The following is a 19,888-nucleotide window of genomic DNA, read 5'->3' as shown; positions in this document are numbered from 1 at the left end:
AGAAGGACCCTCCCCCTCTGTGGGGGCTGCAAGGGGAGAGCAGTGGGCTCCCAGTGGTGAGGGAAGGAGCAGGAGCCAGGGACGCCTGGCAGGGCCTGCCATTGACTGCTACTCAGCCTGGGGTCGGCACTGCCAGGGCTTTGAACTGGCACCCACCTCATTCCTTGGGGCTTGGTGGGGCGCTGGGAAGGGAGCACTCAGGTACTGCAGGGAGTTCCACTGCAGGAGTATTCTTCAGGTGTACCAAGAGCCACCAGGCTGAAATTTTAGATGGGCAGTCTGCTCAGGGCTAACACTTGAGTAATTGTTCCTTCTCATCCCAGACAGTAGTGTTTTATTTCAACTTTTCAATTCCTTCTGGTCTTTCTTTGGAAGGGCTGCTTTCTCTAATGGAATGAGAAGGAATGGAATTCTTTTCCTGAGTCATGTCACTGATGTTCATCCTCTGTTACTCATGTTCCTATTTAGGTCTTTAATCAATGGCCCAGAAGTCTGTCTGTCCTCTTTCTAATGCCTGCTCTTTTTTCCTGCAGTTCCTTTTCACTCTTCTCCCTGCAGCTTCATGCCTTACTTTGCATGTTCCTGCCTTCCTCAGCAGCTGCCCAGCCATTCCCTGCAGAGCTTCCCTCCATTGTTATGTGCAGTCCAGCTCTTGAGTTCCTTGTGGTTTGCCAGGGGGTGAGGGATGTTGTGTTTGGGGCTTTTGTTTGTTTTCTTCCCTTCTAACTCTTGAGTTTTGTGAGGACTCACAACATACAGGCTGCTCTTGGGGGTTAATGAGTCATGGTTTTCACTTCATGCCTTGGATTTCTGTTTTTTATTTCCTGGGTTTGAGGTACATTGAATGTGCTGTGTTTAGAGGGTGGTGCTCCCACAATCCATTGAACTTTTAAAATGCACATGTTATTATTTGCATTATTTCTGGCTTTCTGCAAATACGTGTCTGCTTTGCTCTGTGCTACCAATTATTTAATATACCATGAAATGTTGCAGGAAGACCTGATGCAAGCATTCTGTGACTTCATTGCTAATGTATTCGTTCTGAGCTATATTAATCTGTTCTCAAACACTACAAGCTTTCCAAGTAATTTGGCTTTTAGATTTCTTTAGGTTTAAATGTTTCAGAAGGACGTTTTCCCAAATGAGCTGATCTGAATATACAGTAAGAGGCTCTGATTTCTGTGCTGCTTTACCGCCTTAGAAATTTCAGTTGCACTTACGGTTATGAAATTTCGTTCTTAACTACAGAGTGCAGTAAAAATTCAGCAACATCTTGACAATCTGCTTTTGTTTCTAAAGAACACAGAAATCTCTTGGTTTGATGTAGCTGAATAGCTGGCCATTCCAATTTGTAATTACATAAGGTCACAGCAGAACATCAGTAGTGCTGAGTATTTCACTCTGAGTACTGGGGAAAAAATGCCTCTGCTAAGACTTGTTTTATTAAGGAAATAAGTGGTGTGTGTATATAAGGAGCTGTAGTCATGGAAGTATGTAACCAGAAGCAAATTAATTCCATTTCCTTTCTTAAAAAAGAGGTGAGGTTGACACTTATTTGACCTGCTGACTTTCTTCAAATTAAAGGGTAATTGATTCAAAAAGTTATAAAAAAATCTTGTTTTCCCTGGAATGTTTCTGAAGAGATGCTGGTGAGTGAGGAGTCACCTCAACAAGACAACTCAAGCACTCATCCACAGGAAACGTGCAAGGCTACATTAGGGTTCTGTTCCCACTGGGTGTCAGACACTTGAGTGTTGGGTCTTTTCTTCTGCTGTCTGAAGTCACCTCCTGAAATCTGTAGAACACCTTTCATTTTGCCAGACTGCTTGTGCTGCTATTTCTATATTCAGTCTTTATTCAATAAATAACATAAAAATACTGGGCCCAGGACATGGCTTTTAGTAGAGGGTAGTTACAGGTTGCCTGTAGTTGGGTAGTTCTAGAATAGTACTTCTCTTTTCTTATGCAAAGTTCCTGAGTATAGTCCATTTACAAGCCTTGCAAAAATCACTATTTTATAATCCTTGCAACCTATGCTTCCGTTGGCTGCGCCTTCCATCTAATATGCTTATCTGTGGAAGCTGCTCCACTTTCCACAGTAAAATGTATGTATTTACAGGCTCACAGAGGAAAGGAATTTAAATAAGAGCACACTCCATAAAGATTAAAAGTCATCCCTTGTCATGGTGTTGGTTTGTTTGTTTCCACTCACTGTGGGACAGCTTTGAGAACACAGAGTGGTGTGGTTGTCAGTGCAAACCAGCAGAGGAGAGCTGTGCCTGGTACTCTGCAGTCTCAAGGCTGTGAAAGCCCCTGGTATTACAGTGGGCAGGTCTTGCCTGGAGCTTGGAAACTGGATAAGAGGAGTTGGTATGCTTCACAGCCATCTTTTCCAGTTCCCACTGAGGTAAAGACAACACAGGTTTTTCTTGTTGTTTTCTGTTAGACTGGCACCAACAGAATTTGTAGTGTTGATTCCTGTACTTGCTTAGGTTATTGGTTTATATTAGATTTCTCATTAAAATTCTGTGCTTACAAAGACAGTTTGGAATTGTCTTGCACTTTGAGTGTGAGAAATAGTGCAAGAAAACATCTTTTTTGTTTCATAATAATTCAAAACATGGTAATAGTCTGTGGTTTTTTAATCATAGCGTCAACATACAAATTGCTTTATTAATTATTTGTTGTAGTCAGTCAAACTTCTGCGGAAGAGTTCTCAGCTGCAAGTACTGTATCAATGCAGAACAGAATAAATAAATACATAAATATTTCTGCAAAAAAGTAAAAGTCTTTCTACAGAGTTATAAATCTGTTTTCAGTACTTTCTCTACCTTCTCTTGTGTGTACCACCCAAATTCAGCTTGTTAAGGGCTGCTGGCATATGAGAGCTTTCCTTTACAAGATGCTGTTTCAGTGTTTCCCTCCATAGAGAAGACAGGTATTATCTGGCTTTCCAAACCAGCAATTCTGTTTTCTGAAGCAGAAAATTAAATTTGTTCCTCTTTTCTATGAAGAAGCCAGTGTGTGTCTCATATTCACGCTAGACCGTCCTGACATCCCAGCAGCAGCAAAAGAGAAAATAGTGTGTCCCAGTACCTAGGACAGCAGAACATGATTTCCTAGCAGAATCTCTATCAGATGCAGGTTGTGATTCTTATTCATACCAAATACCTTTCAGTTGCTCCAGGAGTGCCAGGAGCTGTCGAGGGTGGAAGGGGTAATTCATGCTCTCTGCCAGAGGAGAGTTCCCTCGCAGTGGAATTCCCCCTCAGTGGAATGCTCCCTCTGCAGAGCCCTGACAGTGGGTTTTTCAGATTATGCTGCTCTGCATGATCAGCTTAACATTCTGTCTTAGTGCTATTGTTAGTGCTTCTCTGGGTCCTGAATGTTTATGGGCTGATCAGTACCGTGTATTAGAACAGGGTAAAATATTGTGTCAGTGCACAGTGACGTTCAGGTGGGGTAGTTTTGCCTGAGGTACTTCCTGTAGCTGTACTGTCAACTTTCCCAGTAATGTCATTTATTTCTCCTGCTGAATGTTACTCAGCTTCTCCTGTAATTTAGGTTGGAATGACAGGTAGAGAATGGTGCCTTGGACCTGGAATAGGGGCTGCCAGGTGCAGTGTGTCACGAGTGACACGGGTTACCTGTAAAATTTACTCCACTGTATTGTGTCCTGGTTTGCTTTTCAAGAGGTGGCACAGCCTGGCTTTTTGTGTGCCTTACTTAGCTAAAGGAAATAAAAGTAACTGACTGGAGTGTTGATTGTATGGAATCTTTAACAAATACAACATTTACTTGTTAAACACTGAAGAAATGTTAATCTCTTTCTAAACACTAAGTACTTTGACTTCCTGCCATCTTCCTCTGCTCTCTTTTCCCTTCTTCAAAACAGCCAGAGTTCAATATTTTTATTGCAGTTTATTCTCCTGTCTTGCTCAGAACTTACTTTTAACTGCAAGAGCGTTTCCCTTGTTCTCCAGCCATGAGTGAATCACCCGTGTGCAGCCCTGTCAGTCATTCTTTGTGCCTGTGTGTCATCTTGTGAGGGATTTCACCCAAGGGTTTTGGTGTCTGTTGTCGTTCTTCAGCTGAAATAAGTTCTCTGTGGCATTCTTCTCTTCTGTTGTTTGTGTGGGTGTGAAACAGGGTACCGACTAAATTTCATTATGGGGAGAGTCAGAAAAACAAGCATGGTGATGATAAGATTTCCTGGTGCTCAGTTACAGTAGGGAACAGTTTAGTCATCCCAGCAATGGTGGGGTGGATGCAAACTCTCACAAGGAACTGTGGAGAGCAAAACAGCGTCCTGTATGGAGGCAGGAAAAATGAAACTTGCCTTTGAAGGTGCTGACACGTGGAGTAAAATAAAACTGGTTGCAGTGGTAAAACCAGCTTTGCCTGAGCCTTTACATCAATTTTGAATGGCTTTACAAGAAGTGAATTACGTACATTTTTTAATTACATCACTCGTGTCGCTTTATAGTAAGTCTCAGGCCAAGCGAGTGACTTTGCCAAGATCATACAGTAAAAGGCTGAGAGAAGAGTTTTAAATTGTACCTCATACTCTGGACAACAAATCAGCTTCAAGTGCAAAATTCTGGTACAGAATAAAACATAGTTAAAACATGCATATTAAAAACTGTAAAGTCATACCATATTTTAACCATAAATGTACCATAGATGTGGTTATTCTTTGTAGTCTAATTAACATGAAAATAAGTGGATGTGGCCAGAACATACGGACAGATTCATTCACTCAGTCTATGTCCAGACTCCCTCCTCCAACAGTGTGCATCACAATAGATGAATAAAAGTGCTAGTTTGGGTTAGGGTTAGTAACATTGCAGTGTACTGCAAAGTTAGTACAAAAAACAATTTCTTTGGCTTTGGAGATGCTAGGTGCCTTCTGAATGTAGTATTTAGTGATCCTGCAATGATAGTGAAACAAGTGAAAGGGATGTCAAGAGAAAATCCATCTGTAGAGGAAAAATCAATGGTTTTAATTCATTTCAATTTCTCATTTTACAAACTTCATTACATCCAATTCTATTATAAAAGTCCACTCTCTCAGTATAGGAAATAATTGGAAGAAGAAAGTTCAACTGGATTAGATAATTAATTTATCTAAGTCTTAAAATGTTTCTGGGTTTTTTCAGTCAGATATAACAAAATTACAGAAGCTCATATTATTAGTCCAGATACAGTCTCATGCACAGAAGATTTATCCAAATAAGTCATTCTGATCTGTTCTTGTTATAAATGGATACCGGACTAATTCATCCCCCCAAACACAGCAATCTGCATGTTAGGAGTTCACAGAGGTCTAACACGCTGCCAGTGTGGCTCCCTTGTTGGAGTAACGCATGCTGCGCCTTCAGAGATCGGGGTATTGAAAGCAATGTCTCCAAAACTCAGAGACAGCACTACAGAAGCAGTAAGCAGTGACAGAGAGGTGGCTGAGGTCTTTCAAATACTTTTGATTATCTCCTTCGTTACTGTAGGTCTCAGGAGGAGCTGGTTTCCTTGAGGCTCCTGTAACAAGAGATTGCAGTGCAGTGGTTTCAGGAGTCCAGTGGGTGATTCCTGGTTTTGAAGGAGAAATCTTGTTTTCTAATCTCTGTCTCAAAGTCTTGTTTTCTTTTATGACACATGGTTTGCCATCTGTTCTCAGAGCACACAAATTTAAGGATGAGAATTTTGAAAAAATAACCATTTTCTAAACAAGGAAATGCTGTTGCCAAAGCACAGATCAGAGGGAGAAGCCTTTGGCCACTGCAGTTAAGGTTGTTGACTTTGTGGGTGGAACCTGCTCTGTTGGCACTCTTAAGGTTTTGAGTGCTTTGTAAGCTCTTCTGTATGTGCTGCTTTAATTCTTCAGTGTTTTGCTACTAATCCCTGTTTTATCCTGCCTTTAGGTATCAGGATCTTCAGGCACCACAGTGGGCGATTCACACAGCTTGACAAAACAGTTTGGCTCTTGAGTAAGCAAGGTTGGAGTCTTGCTGCCAGGGAGGCAGTGTGGGAATGAGGACTGCTGGGCTGAAGGTGGTCAGGGGATCTTTTATTCATTCAGGGAGACCTAACTACAATGGAAAATCTGTCTACAGGGGAAAAAGAGACACATGTGAAAAATATGGGGAGTTTATCTCTTTTCGTCCCTCAGGTTAGACAAGCAGGGGGACATGAGCAGGTTGGGATCATACTGATTTCACAGGAAAAATAAAAACCTTTCATTCCAGAAGCAAGGATGGAATTCAAGTAAATGCTGCACATGTACAAATAATAGCAATATTAAAAGCATTGCAAAGTGATCAGAGTGCTGTTCCAGCTCATCTGCTTCCAGCAGGTTAGCCCATGAGGGTGTTTGTTACCCGGTGCCTGGGGATGTGTCAGTCCTGGTACCTCCTTCCTCGGTGACAAGCAAAACGTCCCTTGAATCCCATCTTTTGAGAGCAGTGCAGCGAAAATTAAAAGTGCGCTTCCTTAGGAAAGTGGTTGGTGGCTTTCAGAATCCCTACTGCATGCTGACAATGAACTGGTGGCCTCAAAGTGCTCAGTACAAGGTGGGCACATGTAGGAGGAACTACATACAAAGAACCCCCCCCCTCATTTCTGGAGGAAAGCAGCACTTATTTCTGCCCCTTGGGAAATGCTGCTCTAACAATGGAGTTACAAACCAGAAGTTTTCCATGCTCTATAAATGTTTTTCCTCTCCTCCCTCTTTTCCCCTGGGCTCAGAAAGGGGTACCCGTTGTGTCCTGCAGAAGCACTGCCAGCAGCAGTGCAGAGTGCAGGATGGCTGCTGGCACTCAGTGTTCTGCCAGCCCACAGGCTCCACACTCAGGGGAAGGTGCAGAGAGGGAGGGGGCACCTGGGGAATCCCGAGGAGACTGCTGTGAGCAGAGCACTGGGACGCTGGAATTGGCAGAGGTGCTGGAACCGGGGAGGAGAGGACTGGCACCTTAAAGCTGTGCCTGCATTAGTTACCCAGCTCCAGGGAACTAAACAGAGTTTGGCTTGTGACTGGACTCCCAACAAACCAAACTTGTGTTTTGATCACAGGCTGAACGCATTTTATTGTGAGATCTGCATCTGGGAATATCCAGTGCAGGCAGTGTCTTACACACCAACTGAGAAGCAAAACAGAACAGAGAAGGCCTGGGACAAAAGGAGTGAACACGGAATAGTGGGGCAGGTTTGAGTCCCGAATTTCATCCCAATGACAGGGGTGTCTGCAGTCCTTACTTATAGCCAAGATTATGGGTTTACTTCACCGTAACTGCTTCAGATGGACTCTCTGGCGTGGATACAGTCACTGAAATGTTAGTACACTTTATATGCTGTGTTCATTCCAGAGCCCTGAGAACAAGAGGTTCTTCCAGGGAGGGAAATAGGGAAGAGTAGCTGAAGGACAGGATGCTGGGGGAAGTGAAGCATCTCAGTCATTCTTGTTAGCATAACAACTACTTGTCTTGAAATTATATTGGCTTGTGTAATGCTTGCAGCTAGACAAAAATTATATCAGCGATAATAGATCTCATCCTGAGCCAAAAAGTTGTCTCATTTCCCTTTCTTTTTATAGTATAATAAGTATGAATATCCTATTCAAACTCTTCAAAGGTTTGCAGACATAATTATTCTGTGCTTATTTTTAATTGCTGGGGGCTTGAGTTCCAGTTTGCTTTCTGACTAGATGCAGTTGCTATACTTTTGCCATGAGATGCAGCCATTTTTTTTCCGTCAGATTAATTCAAAAACAGAAAATTGAGGCTGACTATGTAAGATACTGCATCTTTAAAAGTGAAACATTTGTGTACTCCAGTGTAATTGATATGAATTCTAACAACTTTAGTTTATTGGTAACTAAATATTATGTAAATACATTTAACTATAAATATATCTGTATATTTAATTACATTAAAAATAATTAATTTCTGTTAGATGCATTTTATGAATGTGTTATAATAGTCGTCATATCTTTTGCAGTTGTAATAGATACAGAAGACATAATAGGTTAATTATATAAATAGGTAAATAAGAGAGGGTTATTTTCCTGTCAGCCAAGGGCAAAGATCAGCCAGGCATTAAGGCAGCCACACTAAGGGCAGATGGTTTGCAGTGTGTGCTTGGAGCCTGCCTCTCTTTGTGTTTACTATTTCTGTATGAAGTCTGTGGCATCTGCATAATCCATAGAGAAGCACAGAGTGCTGAGGGCCTGGAGTGGACCTTGAAGACCATCTTGTCCAACACTTGCCACTATCCCATCCAGCCCCCATCCAGCCTGGCCTTGGACACTTCCAGGGATCCAGGGGCACACAGCCTCCTTGGGCACCCTGTGCCAGGGCTCCCCAACCCACCCTCACAGTGAAGAATTCCTTCCCCATACCTAACCTACATTGCCCTTCCATGAATTTGTACCCAAGAGGTAAAGCAGCAGAGCTTTAGTCCTCTCTTTTCTGTCCTCAACTTGCTCCCAAGTGCAGATGGGCTAAATATAAATCTTGCAATATGCACCCAGATGTTCTCTTGGTGAAACTGATGTAAATCTTCCTGACAGCAAGGTGCACTGGTTGTTTTATTTACTTATTTTCATTTGAGGTTCTAAGGACCACACCCCTAGCAAGCTGCAAAGCTCCAACCCTCAGTGATGTCTGAGAGGACTGGACTGGGTTTGTAGAGGAAGTGGAAGGCAGAAAACAGAAAACAGCCTTTTGCTGTTTTGTCATCTTTGGAAAGCCTTGACTCTAGGCAGATTCTGCTTTCCTGGAGAAATCATTGCTTTAAATGACTCTTCCTTCACCAGAGAAGTTAAAATCCCACCAAGAAAGTTAGTTTTCTCCCCATTCTCTTAGCCATGGTGGCTGGTTGGGCATGGTACAAAGTGTGGGAGCAATTTCTTGTCCTGTTTCCATCCAGTGAGGGAGCTCTGGGAATGGAGCAGCCAAGGCACAGAGGCTTGCTGGAGCAGGGAGCACCAGCTCCTTTAACCCTCCACCCCCTGGGAAGAGCAGTGCCTGACCCCCAGCTCCTGAGCTGTGGGGTGCTGGCAGCTCCTGAGTCTCGTGCTGCCTTCTGTGAAAGTAACTGAGAACTGCAGCAGAAAAGCCAAGGGCTCTAAAATGGCCAGGCTGATAAAAGATCTGAGGGTCACGAATCAGTCCTGCACAGGGCATCTCTGTGGTTTCCAGCCTGCTTTAACACAGCCATTTTCACCATCAAGAAGTAGAATGTGAGTATTTCCTAACCTGTAAAAACATAAAACTCTTAGATCCACCTCTTGCAGTGCAAGCTTTCATCTTAACTATTGCTTTTTGGCTGGAGCCAAAAATTAGTTCCTCAGCTTCCAGTTCCTTGGACCATAACAGCACATTCCTCCTGTCAATGAGAGACATCAGGGGCTTTAAAGTATTTTCATGGTTTGTTTGCCATTTCTGCTTTGGATATATTTTGTTTATCCTTATGCCAAGAAAGTTTCCAGTGAGTTGTGGATTTTTATTTGAAAGGTAGTATTTTCAGTGCAGCAACACCACTTCCAGTGCACAGCACAAAATCCATTACTTTCTAATTAACACCGCCAGTGCATCTTCTTCCCTTTAACAAAAGTGTGTAGCATCATCTGCTTGATCTTTAACTATTCTTTAACTACTCATATGCTAAGTTGCCTCTACTGGACAATATCAGATGATGCTTTTGTTCTGTTGTGTCTCCTCCCAGCCCCCAGGGACATTACCTGCTGTGTGTAACCAGGCACAGCTCCATGGGCTGCAGAGGATCTGTGCAGGAGGAAAGGAAGTGGAGCTGATGTCGGGCTGCTGAGTTGTGTTCCTTAGTAGAGACACAGCTATAGAGCTTCCCTAGTGCTACCAGGCTATGTTGGCAGAAAAAGTACATCAGCTGTTTATTAAAAAAAATAAAAATTCAACAGCTTTGGCATTCATAGAAGTGCTGCAGACCTGTCCTCTCAAACTAATGGGCTCCAGCAATGGGACTCTCACGTTTTAGTGCTCTAGTGAAAATTTTTCCTGTAAAAATGCCTTCAATCATCCATCACACTTTGCTCCTGATGTGGTAATGGGGAGAGGCCACGGCAGGCTGATGGAATCATCAGCTGCTGAGGTGAGAAAGCTGCAGCTCTGCCAGGCTGAGAGCAGCAGAGGCACAGTGTGAGAGGATGTGCACACAGAAACTGGGGGAGAAGTTAAGCTCTGAGAGCTGGGCTTAGCAGGGAACGGGGAGATTGAGGGATGAATGAGGAGCTGCTTGGAATAAAACTTACTGAGCAGTTCATCCTCCTTCAGAATTCTCCCTCCTGGCAGGGAAGTGGTGGTTCCCTGCCTCCCAGTCTGGCTGAGGGGTAATGAGCTGGGCTTTTTACAGCTCCAGCACTTCTAATCTCTGCCTCCTTAGCCAGGAACAAATTTCTTCACTTGGGATTGAATTTGACCGAAGATAAATTTAGTCTAGATTTAGTTATTGTTCTTTTGGCTCTTCTCAACAACCCGCAGTGGGTTTTAAATTCCTTGTTCATTTAAAGGGTGGTTTTTCACAACCCTCTAAATCAACAAATTGCTGTGTTGAGATCAAACTGGCTACTGAGCATGGCCAGGGTAAGAGCAGAGACTGGCAGTGCAGGAAGGAGCATGAAATGAAGCAGTGAAGTGTGCTTTGGTGATACTGATGCTGGCAAACCTCTCCTGTAGAGCAGCTGCTGGGGCACGTGCAGCATGCTGGAAGGAAGGCTGGGCTGCTGTGGGCACACCTGGCAGGCCTTGGCCTTGCCCTTCACACACACTGGGAAAATCCCACAACACCGACAGCAGCTCCTCAGGGGTGTACACGCTTCTTTATTAATAAATGTGATACCAGGCATTAGTTACAAATGTTTCTGTCGAGGGGACCGGGATCCAAGGTGTAACCTGGACACAGGAGGGTTTCAGGACAGGCACACCCCAGAGCAGGTCACAAGGCTGTGTCAGCTCCCCTGATGCCTCTGGAGCCCTCGGAGGAGCAGCAAAGCCAGGAGACATTCCTAAGATCTTGATGCAAACGTGCTGGAGGGAACCGGAGTTGCCTTCTTCCAAACTTTTCCTTTTGTGCCATTTAAGGATTGAAATGTTAGAGAAGGTGTGGAAAAATGAACTGTAGAATTTCTAATTCCATGAGCACTATATTTTCACAGAGTTTCATAACCGGCAGCCTAGAAATCACCCTGCTTAGTGTCCTGAGCTTACAAAGAGAGCAGCCCCAAGAGGACAGGCACAGTTTAGGGTGTTCTTGCTGCCCACACTGGGCTGGGCCGGGCACTGCTGTGCAAACATGGTAATAAATGACCTGGAGCAGCAGCCCAGTGTGTGGAGCCATTCCATAAGGGTAGGCAGTGACCCACAGGAAACTCTGGCTTTTGAGGGACCCTTTCACCTTAGGAAATGCAGAAGGCCATGCCAAAGGATCTGCTGAATGGCCAAGCAGAGACATCTTGACTAACAAATGCAGTCTGGGAAAAATTCATGACATGGCAAAAAGGCAAGTTAGAGCCTTCTAAAAAAATTAGTGCAAGCCAATTTCAGATCCAAAAGCATTTAGAAAAAACTAGTTTTACATTGCAGAGGTGTGGAGTAGGAGGATTTACCTTCATTACACACTTTTGAGTGCAGCCATTCAACACTCAGCAGCAGAGCCCTGCATTTAGGACTCATCTGTCAGAAGTAACCCCCTGCAGTTGTGTTGGAAAACTCTCTCCACTCCTAATATTCAAGGTATGTGTTTTTCACACAGAGGGCTCAGAATAATTTATTTCAAACTTGAATTTGATTTATTTCAAACTTGTTCTTTCGTGCAGCAATTAGGAAAGTTTTTTATTGTTAATGTCTGATTTATCTGAACTGCCAAATGTAACAGTCAGCAGATTTATTGGGGCTCACAGAAGAGAGATTTCTGTTGATGTTTCCAAAGGCCTTCCAAAGAGCTGTCATCCCTGCTGGCTTGCAGTCAGTGCTTTTTTTACTACATTATTACATCCACATTGTTGCAGCACTTTGTGTGTTCCACCAAACATTTTCAGGCTTACATTTCCAAGGCGTGGCCTTGGCCAAGGACAGGTCTGGGTGCTGCAGTGAGGAGCAGGTTTGCAGCCCGGCTGGCCTGGTCACGGTGCTGATGCCCATCGGGGCCGTGGCCCAGCAGCACCGGTTTGAAATCCTGTGTCACAAACCAGACCCACTGCAGCAGGGGCCACCCTCACCCTGCTGAGGAGCTCCAATGCCTGGGGAGTGCACGATGGCTCCTCCCCAGCTGTGCAGGGACACCAGTTTGTCACTGCAGGAGAATCAGTGTTATTTTAAACCATGAACTCCCAATCAATCCAACAGCATTTTCAAATAGTTTAAGCAAGTGGTATCTTACAGATTTAGAGCAAAACACTGAGATACACAGTTATTGAATAAGTGGGGGGAAAGATGAAAAATATTCGGAAATTCAAGATAGGAAGGCATAGTGGCAAAATATTAGACTATTTCTCTGCCTCTGAATTCACTCATGACTTGCACAGGATGGATTCTCTTCTTTGCAGAACCTTTTCTGACAGCAGCATAGATTTCTTCTGGCTTCTCTCTTTTAATCAGGGGCTTCTTCTCTGGAGCCTTCATTCTCCACATCACGACTGGATGTCGTGGGCCGGCAGGACTCTGAATCTTGATAATCTTTGTGGATGCAATGTAGGACATCTTCACTGTCTGCACCACAGAATTCATTAAATTTTTGGCGGCCTGAATTAGTGAAGTAACACTGTCCAGCTGTAACAGGAAACAGAAACACCAGCCTAGAAGTCAGTGGGATTTTAATCACAGTAGGCACAGGAATAAACAACAGTTAAAAAGTAAGACTACCAGAGCCAAAACCATAATTTCCATATTTTCCCTTTGTGTGTTTGATCACTGTACTCATGCTCTGCTGCTCAGATGTATTAGGATGTACAGAAATTCTGTACAGTGCTGGTGGAATAAAATAATAATAAATAAATAATGCTTTGGGAGATAATGCTAATTGTTTTGAGCTTTTTCTTTAATAGCGATTCATGATGCTTGTCTGCAGGGTCCTATTGCAGTTACTACTGCTGGGTAATGAAACCATTAAAGAAGAGCTGTGAAAAGGTGACCCCTTGCTTCCCTTGTTTCAGCTCTAGGTAGGGCCTCCAGAGGCTCCTGCCACATTCCAGGCTCCCACAGGTGCTCGGGAGCAGCGCTGGGATACTCTGAAGTGTCTGGCTCGGTCAGAGCTGCTGAAGCTGTTCTCAGCAGCTAAGATCTGTGTGGGATATTAAAAGTGGGATAGCCCACAGAAATCCCAGTGCCTGTGTGGCCTCTCCAGCTGCTTGGGCAGTGCCACCCAAGGGCAGAATGCAGAACAAGCAAAGCCCATCACCTCCGGGCACCTTCCCCACACCCAGCACAGGGTGATCCTGTCCTTTGCCATCCAGCCAAACCCCAGAGCCTTGGGCAAGCTACAGATTTACAGACAGGGTTAGTGGGAAAGGTTAGAGGTCTGTGCCAGGCCACACAAACCGATTGGGTGAGAGAGGTGTGTTGTTATTGTCTATCTTCATTCCGATGGTGTAACACAAATGCAAATTAGGCAGAAATCAAAAATACAGCCAAGAGGCTGGATTTAGTTGCAATTTGGAAATGCCTCTGAACTGGCAGAAAAATCTTCCAGTTAATACAACACACACTGCTGCTGTCTGGGAAAAAAAAAAAAAAAAAGCCTGGTTGAATGCACACATATGTGTGATGGCAAACTGAAATTATCTCAGTTCCCCGAGAAAACGTGTCAAATCTGCCAGGTGGCCTCTAAAGTTCACTGCCTGCTGCAGCACGTTCACTTTCTAGAAAGGGCTGCCAGGCTGCAGCAGCACATGGTGTGTGCAGGGCACTGCTGCCATTGGTGGTGGCTGTGCTGGGGACTGATGTATGAAAACGAGGGAGCCGGGCTGCCCAGCGCCTCAGCAGCCTTGGCCCTGCAGCAGCTTCTGTCACACGCTTTGATGGGAACTTCAAAGTGCTGACCCCCAGATGTCAAACACTTCTTTCTATATCTAACGTATTTGAAACAAATCACTTCCCAGCGCTGCAGGCTGAGGGGAAGGCTCAGAGTTCCTGCCCCACACTCCCAACACCTCTGGCCCTTTCCCCAGGAGGCTGCCGGGAGGTGCAGCTGAAGGGAGGCCCTGGGCACACCTCACTGCTGGCTGCTGTCACACGGTGTGCACTGGAGCAGGAGGAGACACAGCTTCACAGGAACTCCTTTCTTTCATGCTGACCTGAGGACTGGTTATGTACACAGACACCTCTGCATGCACACACACCTGCAATGCCAGTATCTGCTGTTCTCTAGAACAGCTGACAACACCATAATCCTGACAGCTTCCTAAAAGCTTTGAATAATCTTTCCCCTCACCCCACCCAACATTCCCTTTCCCAGCACTGGCATAATGGTAACACCACTGTGAAGCTGCAGGGACAAAGGAAAAAATGGGTTTGGTTCTCTGGGAGATGGTGAATGGGCTTCAGAGGAAGTTTTTCCCCTGAAGTTTCCCAGTGACTCCACTATGTGTAACTGCTCCACCTTTTAAAAGCTGCTGGGTGATAGAGGCATGTGAGGAGGGGTGGCAGGCTGGGCAGCAAATCAATTCCTGTTTGCATGGCAGGGAAAAGGTTTCTAGAAGAAACTGGTAGCATCCAGGCAGGACGCTCCAAAACTTCAGCTGTTCTTTACAGTGGCTTGTGTGTGTCCTGTGGAACAGGGAGAATGTTGGGGTGAGCACTAGAACTCTGATGTCCTCATGTCCATCTGCCCTTTCAGCTTTCTGATGCATCTCATATTTGCCTTCTAAAGAGGAAGGTTGTGTTGGGGCATTAACTGCATTCAGGATTTTGGAGAAGCTTTTACATGTTCTGAGATGTGTACTGCAGATGGTGACAATCAGGCTATACATTTAATCTCCTTTTTTTGGCTTTGGAGAGCAGCTGGTTTTCTACCTCAATGCCAGTAACAATGTACAGTTTGGTAGAAATCTGTTGTTCTATAAAACTAATGTACTCAAAAACTGTCTTCACTTGGATGCTTTTATCTCAGATATTCAGCAGGCCCTTCAAGGTCTCATATCCAAGAAAACTGAAGAAATGAAACTTGGCATAAATGAAAGACTGATAAAATATTCATTGAGCATTTAAGTTCATTTCACTTAGAGAGATGTAGCTGCAAACTCTGCAGCGCACAGCAAGTGGTACATTAAGATTCACTAGCAAAACAAACTAACCAACCAACCCCAAACTAAAGCTGTTTCATTTTTGCCGAACTCCACTTTTGCTCTTTCAGCATTTTCCATGGAGATGCAAAGACCCAGCCTCCAGATTTTACAGGTCTGCCTGTGTGAGTCAAGACAGTAATTCATTAAAGGCTTTAGGAAGAACGTCCCTTGCCATTTTTCTCCTCACCTGTCCTGTGAGCATTAGTACTTGGCTGTAGTTGCAAAAGGAATTCAGGATGATTCTGACCACTGTCATTTCACACTGGGGTGAAACACACAAGATACAGAGCCGATGACAGTATTTTTTAAGAAAAAAAATCCCACCCCAAATCAGGCTGGTAGCACTCATGCTGAAATCCACTCTTCCATCTCCAGCACTTCTATTCCTCCTCTGTAACAGAAGTCCTGAGAGCAAGCCACTGAACAACAAAGCTGAACGAAAAGGCTAGACAAGAAATTAATTTTGAAACTTTTTTCAGTTTCTTTACATGTACTGTATTGTTCTCATTTTTGTAAAGTAATGTAACGTCTTGGCAGTAGTGGCAATCCATTGCTATGAGATGTTGAATAGTATAATAACTGATACAGGCAGTTATTTTAATACTCAGAATAACAAAGATAATCATGACTTAGAAACCGAAGAGAACTTTTTGATGTGGGAGTGTTTTCTGCTCAGTGCGCTAAGGAGTGCCTGCGTTGTCCCGTGCAGCAGCAGCTGTGCCTGTGCAGCAGCTCGGTGCAAGCTCTGCTCGCTGCAGGGCTGCAGAGGCGGCATGGCTGCAGCAGAGGCAGGGCTGCAGCGGAGGCAGGGCTGCAGTGGAGGCAGGGCTGCAGTGAAGGAGGGCTGCAGCGGAGGCAGGGCTGCAGCGGAGGCAGGGCTGCAACGGAGGCAGGGCTGCAGTGAAGGAGGGCTGCAGCAGAGGCAGGGCTGCAGCAGAGGCAGGGCTGCACTAGAGGCAGGGCTGCAGTGGAGGCGGGCTGCAGCAGAGGCAGGGCTGCAGTGAAGGAGGGCTGCAGCGGAGGTGGGGTTGCAGTGGAGGCAGGGCTGCAGTGGAGGCAGGGCTGCAGCGGAGGCAGGGCTGCAGTGGAGGCAGGGCTGCAGTGGAGGCAGGGCTGCAGTGAAGGAGGGCTGCAGTGAAGGAGGGCTGCAGCGGAGGCGGGGTTGCAGTGGAGGCAGGGCTGCAGCAGAGGCGGGGTTGCAGTGGAGGCAGGGCTGCAGCAGAGGCGGGGTTGCAGTGGAGGCAGGGCTGCAGTGAAGGAGGGCTGCAGCGGAGGCGGGGTTGCAGTGGAGGCAGGGCTGCAGTGGAGGCAGGGCTGCAGTGAAGGAGGGCTGCAGCGGAGGCGGGGTTGCAGTGGAGGCAGGGCTGCAGAGGAGGCAGGGCTGCAGTGAAGGAGGGCTGCAGCGGAGGCGGGGTTGCAGTGGAGGCAGAGCTGCAGAGGAGGCAGGGCTGCAGTGAAGGAGGGCTGCAGCGGAGGCAGGGCTGCAGTGAAGGAGGGCTGCAGTGAAGGAGGGCTGCAGCGGAGGCGGGGTTGCAGTGGAGGCGGGCTGCGCCGCGGTTGGTGCGCTGCACGGGTGCTGTCCCTGCGCCACAGCAGTGCCGCGCCGTGCCGCCTGCGATGGGGCCGCGCGGGCTGCGCAGCAGCGCTCCAGAGCGCTGTGGAACCGTGCTGAGCCCAGCCGGGTACGCACACCGCTCTGCTGGCGCTGCTCATGGGCTCTGCACACCCAACTGCAAGGTTCTGCTCTTTGAGAACTCCTGTATCACTTGGCCGTGTACTATAGCCCAAGTCGTGTTTCCAGTTCAGCCAGATTTAGGTTTTTCATACAGGTGGAAGCTGAGAACTGAACATCAAATACTGTTTTTTATCAGTGTTTGACATCTGAACTTAGAATTCTTTAGCAAACGTGGTCAATTATTAAAAATTGATTTTAATTGAAACACAAGGTTCATTAAAGAAGCAGATTTCCTTTGGTACACTATACTGAGAAACTAAGACTGAATTTTTATTTCTTTGACAGCTACATCTGAAAATAACATGAGTTCTGTATTTTTGTGGAGAGCAGTGAGTGTCTGAGTAGTGCTGCACTTCAGGTAAGGAATTCTTACTACATTGTGCTTTTTTTACTAAGTGTAGCTATTTGCTGTTGGGAATTATTTTATGGTTCTTTCACCAAGGTTGCTATATAAAATAGTCATTTAATCCTTTAAGATCAAAAGGAGCGGAACCATCCAAACAGGGAAATTATTGTGAAATCCCAACTGTTGAAGGCATTGAAGTTTTTGCTGGGCCTTGGCTGGGATTTTCAACACCACTTACTTGCCTGGTTTTCTGAGCCTCCCCTTTTCCACACTCAGGGTAGTGTTAATTTCTTTTGGAAATGGAAATGGAGATCTCGGTCTAACAGTGACAGCAGAAGCTGGGTGTCCAGGAAAGCACAGCAAAGCTGGAACTGGAAGCACTTGGTTACCAACCGTGTGTGCTCATGCAGCTGCCAGATGACACACAGAACCTGTCCCAGATTCAACCCCAGCACAGCTTGGATCACAAATGAGCCAAAGGGAGCCTTGCCATTGGGATTCTTTTCTCTGGAAATTGTTTCCTCAGTTCTCACTTCTGCTTTGCTCTCCCTCTGGGATGCTGGAGAGATTTCATCCCCATGGACATGGCCTCAGGAAATCAGCTTCACTGCTTGCGTTTCTTTTCAGGGAACTGAGTTTTCCTCAGAATGTGGCTGTTCCATTGGTTATCTGTGTTTGTGTGTCCATCCAGTGATTGCATTAAACACCTCAGGGGTGTCTGGAGCTTGTTCTATGTTCTACCCATTTTTCAGGTGGGGAAATTGAATCTAATGGACTAAAAACTAACCATTACCAGAGTCTGCTTCAGGCTAAGCAGGATTCAAAGAACTGGAACTGAGTTCTATAATTAGCCCAGGCCTGTGTCCAAGTTAAATGATAAACAACTTACATTAAGGGCTGTGAAATTGTTCCTGTGCAACACCATAATAGAGCAGATGCTTAGCCAGGCGGATAGCTCAGTTCCTCCCCACTACTGCTGCTTTCACTTCCAGGCAGGATTTTAAAAAAGGAATCTATTTTTTAAAAGACAGGCCCTTGAGAAAAAGAGAACAGTGGCTTAATATAAATCCTTTCCTTGCTGTTGAGGAAGAAATGAAGTGTTTGTTGCAATAATCTTTGACATACACTGAGGCTAAGAACTGTAAGACAAATCTTGATTTTGCTAATTACCAGAGTAACTATTACTAGGAAAAGTTAGCTGTCCTTTAGTGTACATTACCAGAAATACTTCCTACTCCTTTAAATTAGTTTTTCTCAGTAGGTGTAGTTTAGAAAGCAATAGTAACTGAGCTCTGTGTAAGTGATGGACGGGAAAATCTATCCCTTACTTTGCTTCCAAAGGCCAGGATTTCTATATCCACACACTTGCCACTGTACACTTGGCAAAAGCAAGAAAGTTACAGTGGTACTAGATAAAAAGCCTCAGAGTGAAAGATTTCTGTCAACTCTCAGTAGAAGAAAACTTGAGTCAGCTCTTGGGGGGTTAATGTCAGCTTCTAGAAATTGAGCAGTTCAGTATTTTCAGAGTCAAATACTGAAATAAGTCATTCTCTGCATGGCGTGAGGCCCCACAAGTAACCTCCGCCATTCCTTCAGACAGGCTGAAGTAGGAGTTCTCAGGAAGTGCCGAGCAGAAATGCCAGCCAGGCGAAGCGCAGTGGCTGACACAGAGCAGGAGCTGTGCCCTGGTGCTCGGGGGCTTTGTCAGAGCAGCCACTTGTGTTGGAAGCATGGCCAAAGGGATGCTGTTCCACCAAAGTGCACACAGCAGGGAGCAGGACAGCAGCACTGAAGGCAGAGGAACGCACCAGGTACTTGTGGTGACTCAGGTGAGCTCTCAGGGCAGTCCCTGTTCCACTGGGATTCCCAGCTTGCTGCTTTAGCCCTTTGTTCCCTCCTTCCAGTCCTGCTGAGGCCCCAGCAAGGCTGTTCTGCCCATCTCACTCCTCTCCCAGGGGGAAAGCACAGCCAGAGCCTAGAAGGAGCTGAAGTGCACTGCTCCCCTCTCCTGTGCTGCTGGAGGAGCAGCTCCTCTCCAGCAGCAGCTGAAGCCCTTGCACTGTGCAGTGAAGGTGTGGGGCCAGCTGCCAGCTGCCACAGCAGCGCACGGTGCCAAGGCAGCCTTTTCCTGGGGTATGCACATCCAGGGATTGGGACTGTGTCAGCAAAGGCCTGGCAACAGACACCCTCCCTGCATTTCTGTAAGTTCTGGCTTACAGCTTGGCCTCTGCATTTTCACCTGTGAACACTTCCCTTGCAGTGTTGTGCTGGAAACTTGTGAATTGATGGGCCTGGGAACTCAGAAAGGGAAACAGATATTTCAGTCCAGCCTTGGAGCATGAAGTTAGACACATTAAAGCACCTCCATTTGGCACAGAAGCAGCCTGACGTCAGTGGTTAAGTTAAAGTCTGGCTCTTGAGATACCTGGGGGAAGAGCTGAAGATAAATGAGACATTTGGAGGAACAGGAGAGGGAAACAGCCCTTGGTGCACAGGTGAG

General features: G+C 45.7%; 1 protein-coding gene and 1 long non-coding RNA gene across 3 annotated transcripts in view; one reads left to right on the top strand and one right to left on the bottom strand.

The window, feature by feature from the left end:
- Positions 1-19,888, top strand: part of LOC134555061 (uncharacterized) — a 110,362-nt gene that overhangs the window by 86,513 nt on the left and 3,961 nt on the right. Inside the window, exons 4-6 of the long non-coding RNA XR_010081365.1 lie at positions 17,328-17,400; positions 18,989-19,521; positions 19,649-19,883. This is a non-coding gene — a long non-coding RNA (uncharacterized LOC134555061). The remainder of the gene's footprint in view (positions 1-17,327; positions 17,401-18,988; positions 19,522-19,648; positions 19,884-19,888) is intronic.
- The window catches only part of CTNNA3 (catenin alpha 3), a 419,849-nt gene continuing 407,948 nt past the window's right edge, over positions 7,988-19,888 (bottom strand). For both annotated transcript variants that reach the window (XM_063406388.1, XM_063406390.1), the window contains one exon: positions 7,988-12,794. In XM_063406388.1, the coding sequence (XP_063262458.1) occupies positions 12,507-12,794 (288 nt within the window). In that variant the 3' untranslated portion in view covers positions 7,988-12,506. The remainder of the gene's footprint in view (positions 12,795-19,888) is intronic.

Source organism: Prinia subflava, chromosome 9 (genome assembly GCF_021018805.1).
Source record: "Prinia subflava isolate CZ2003 ecotype Zambia chromosome 9, Cam_Psub_1.2, whole genome shotgun sequence".
Taxonomy (NCBI): Eukaryota; Metazoa; Chordata; class Aves; order Passeriformes; family Cisticolidae; genus Prinia; species Prinia subflava.
This window is presented reverse-complemented; position numbering and strand designations above follow the sequence as displayed.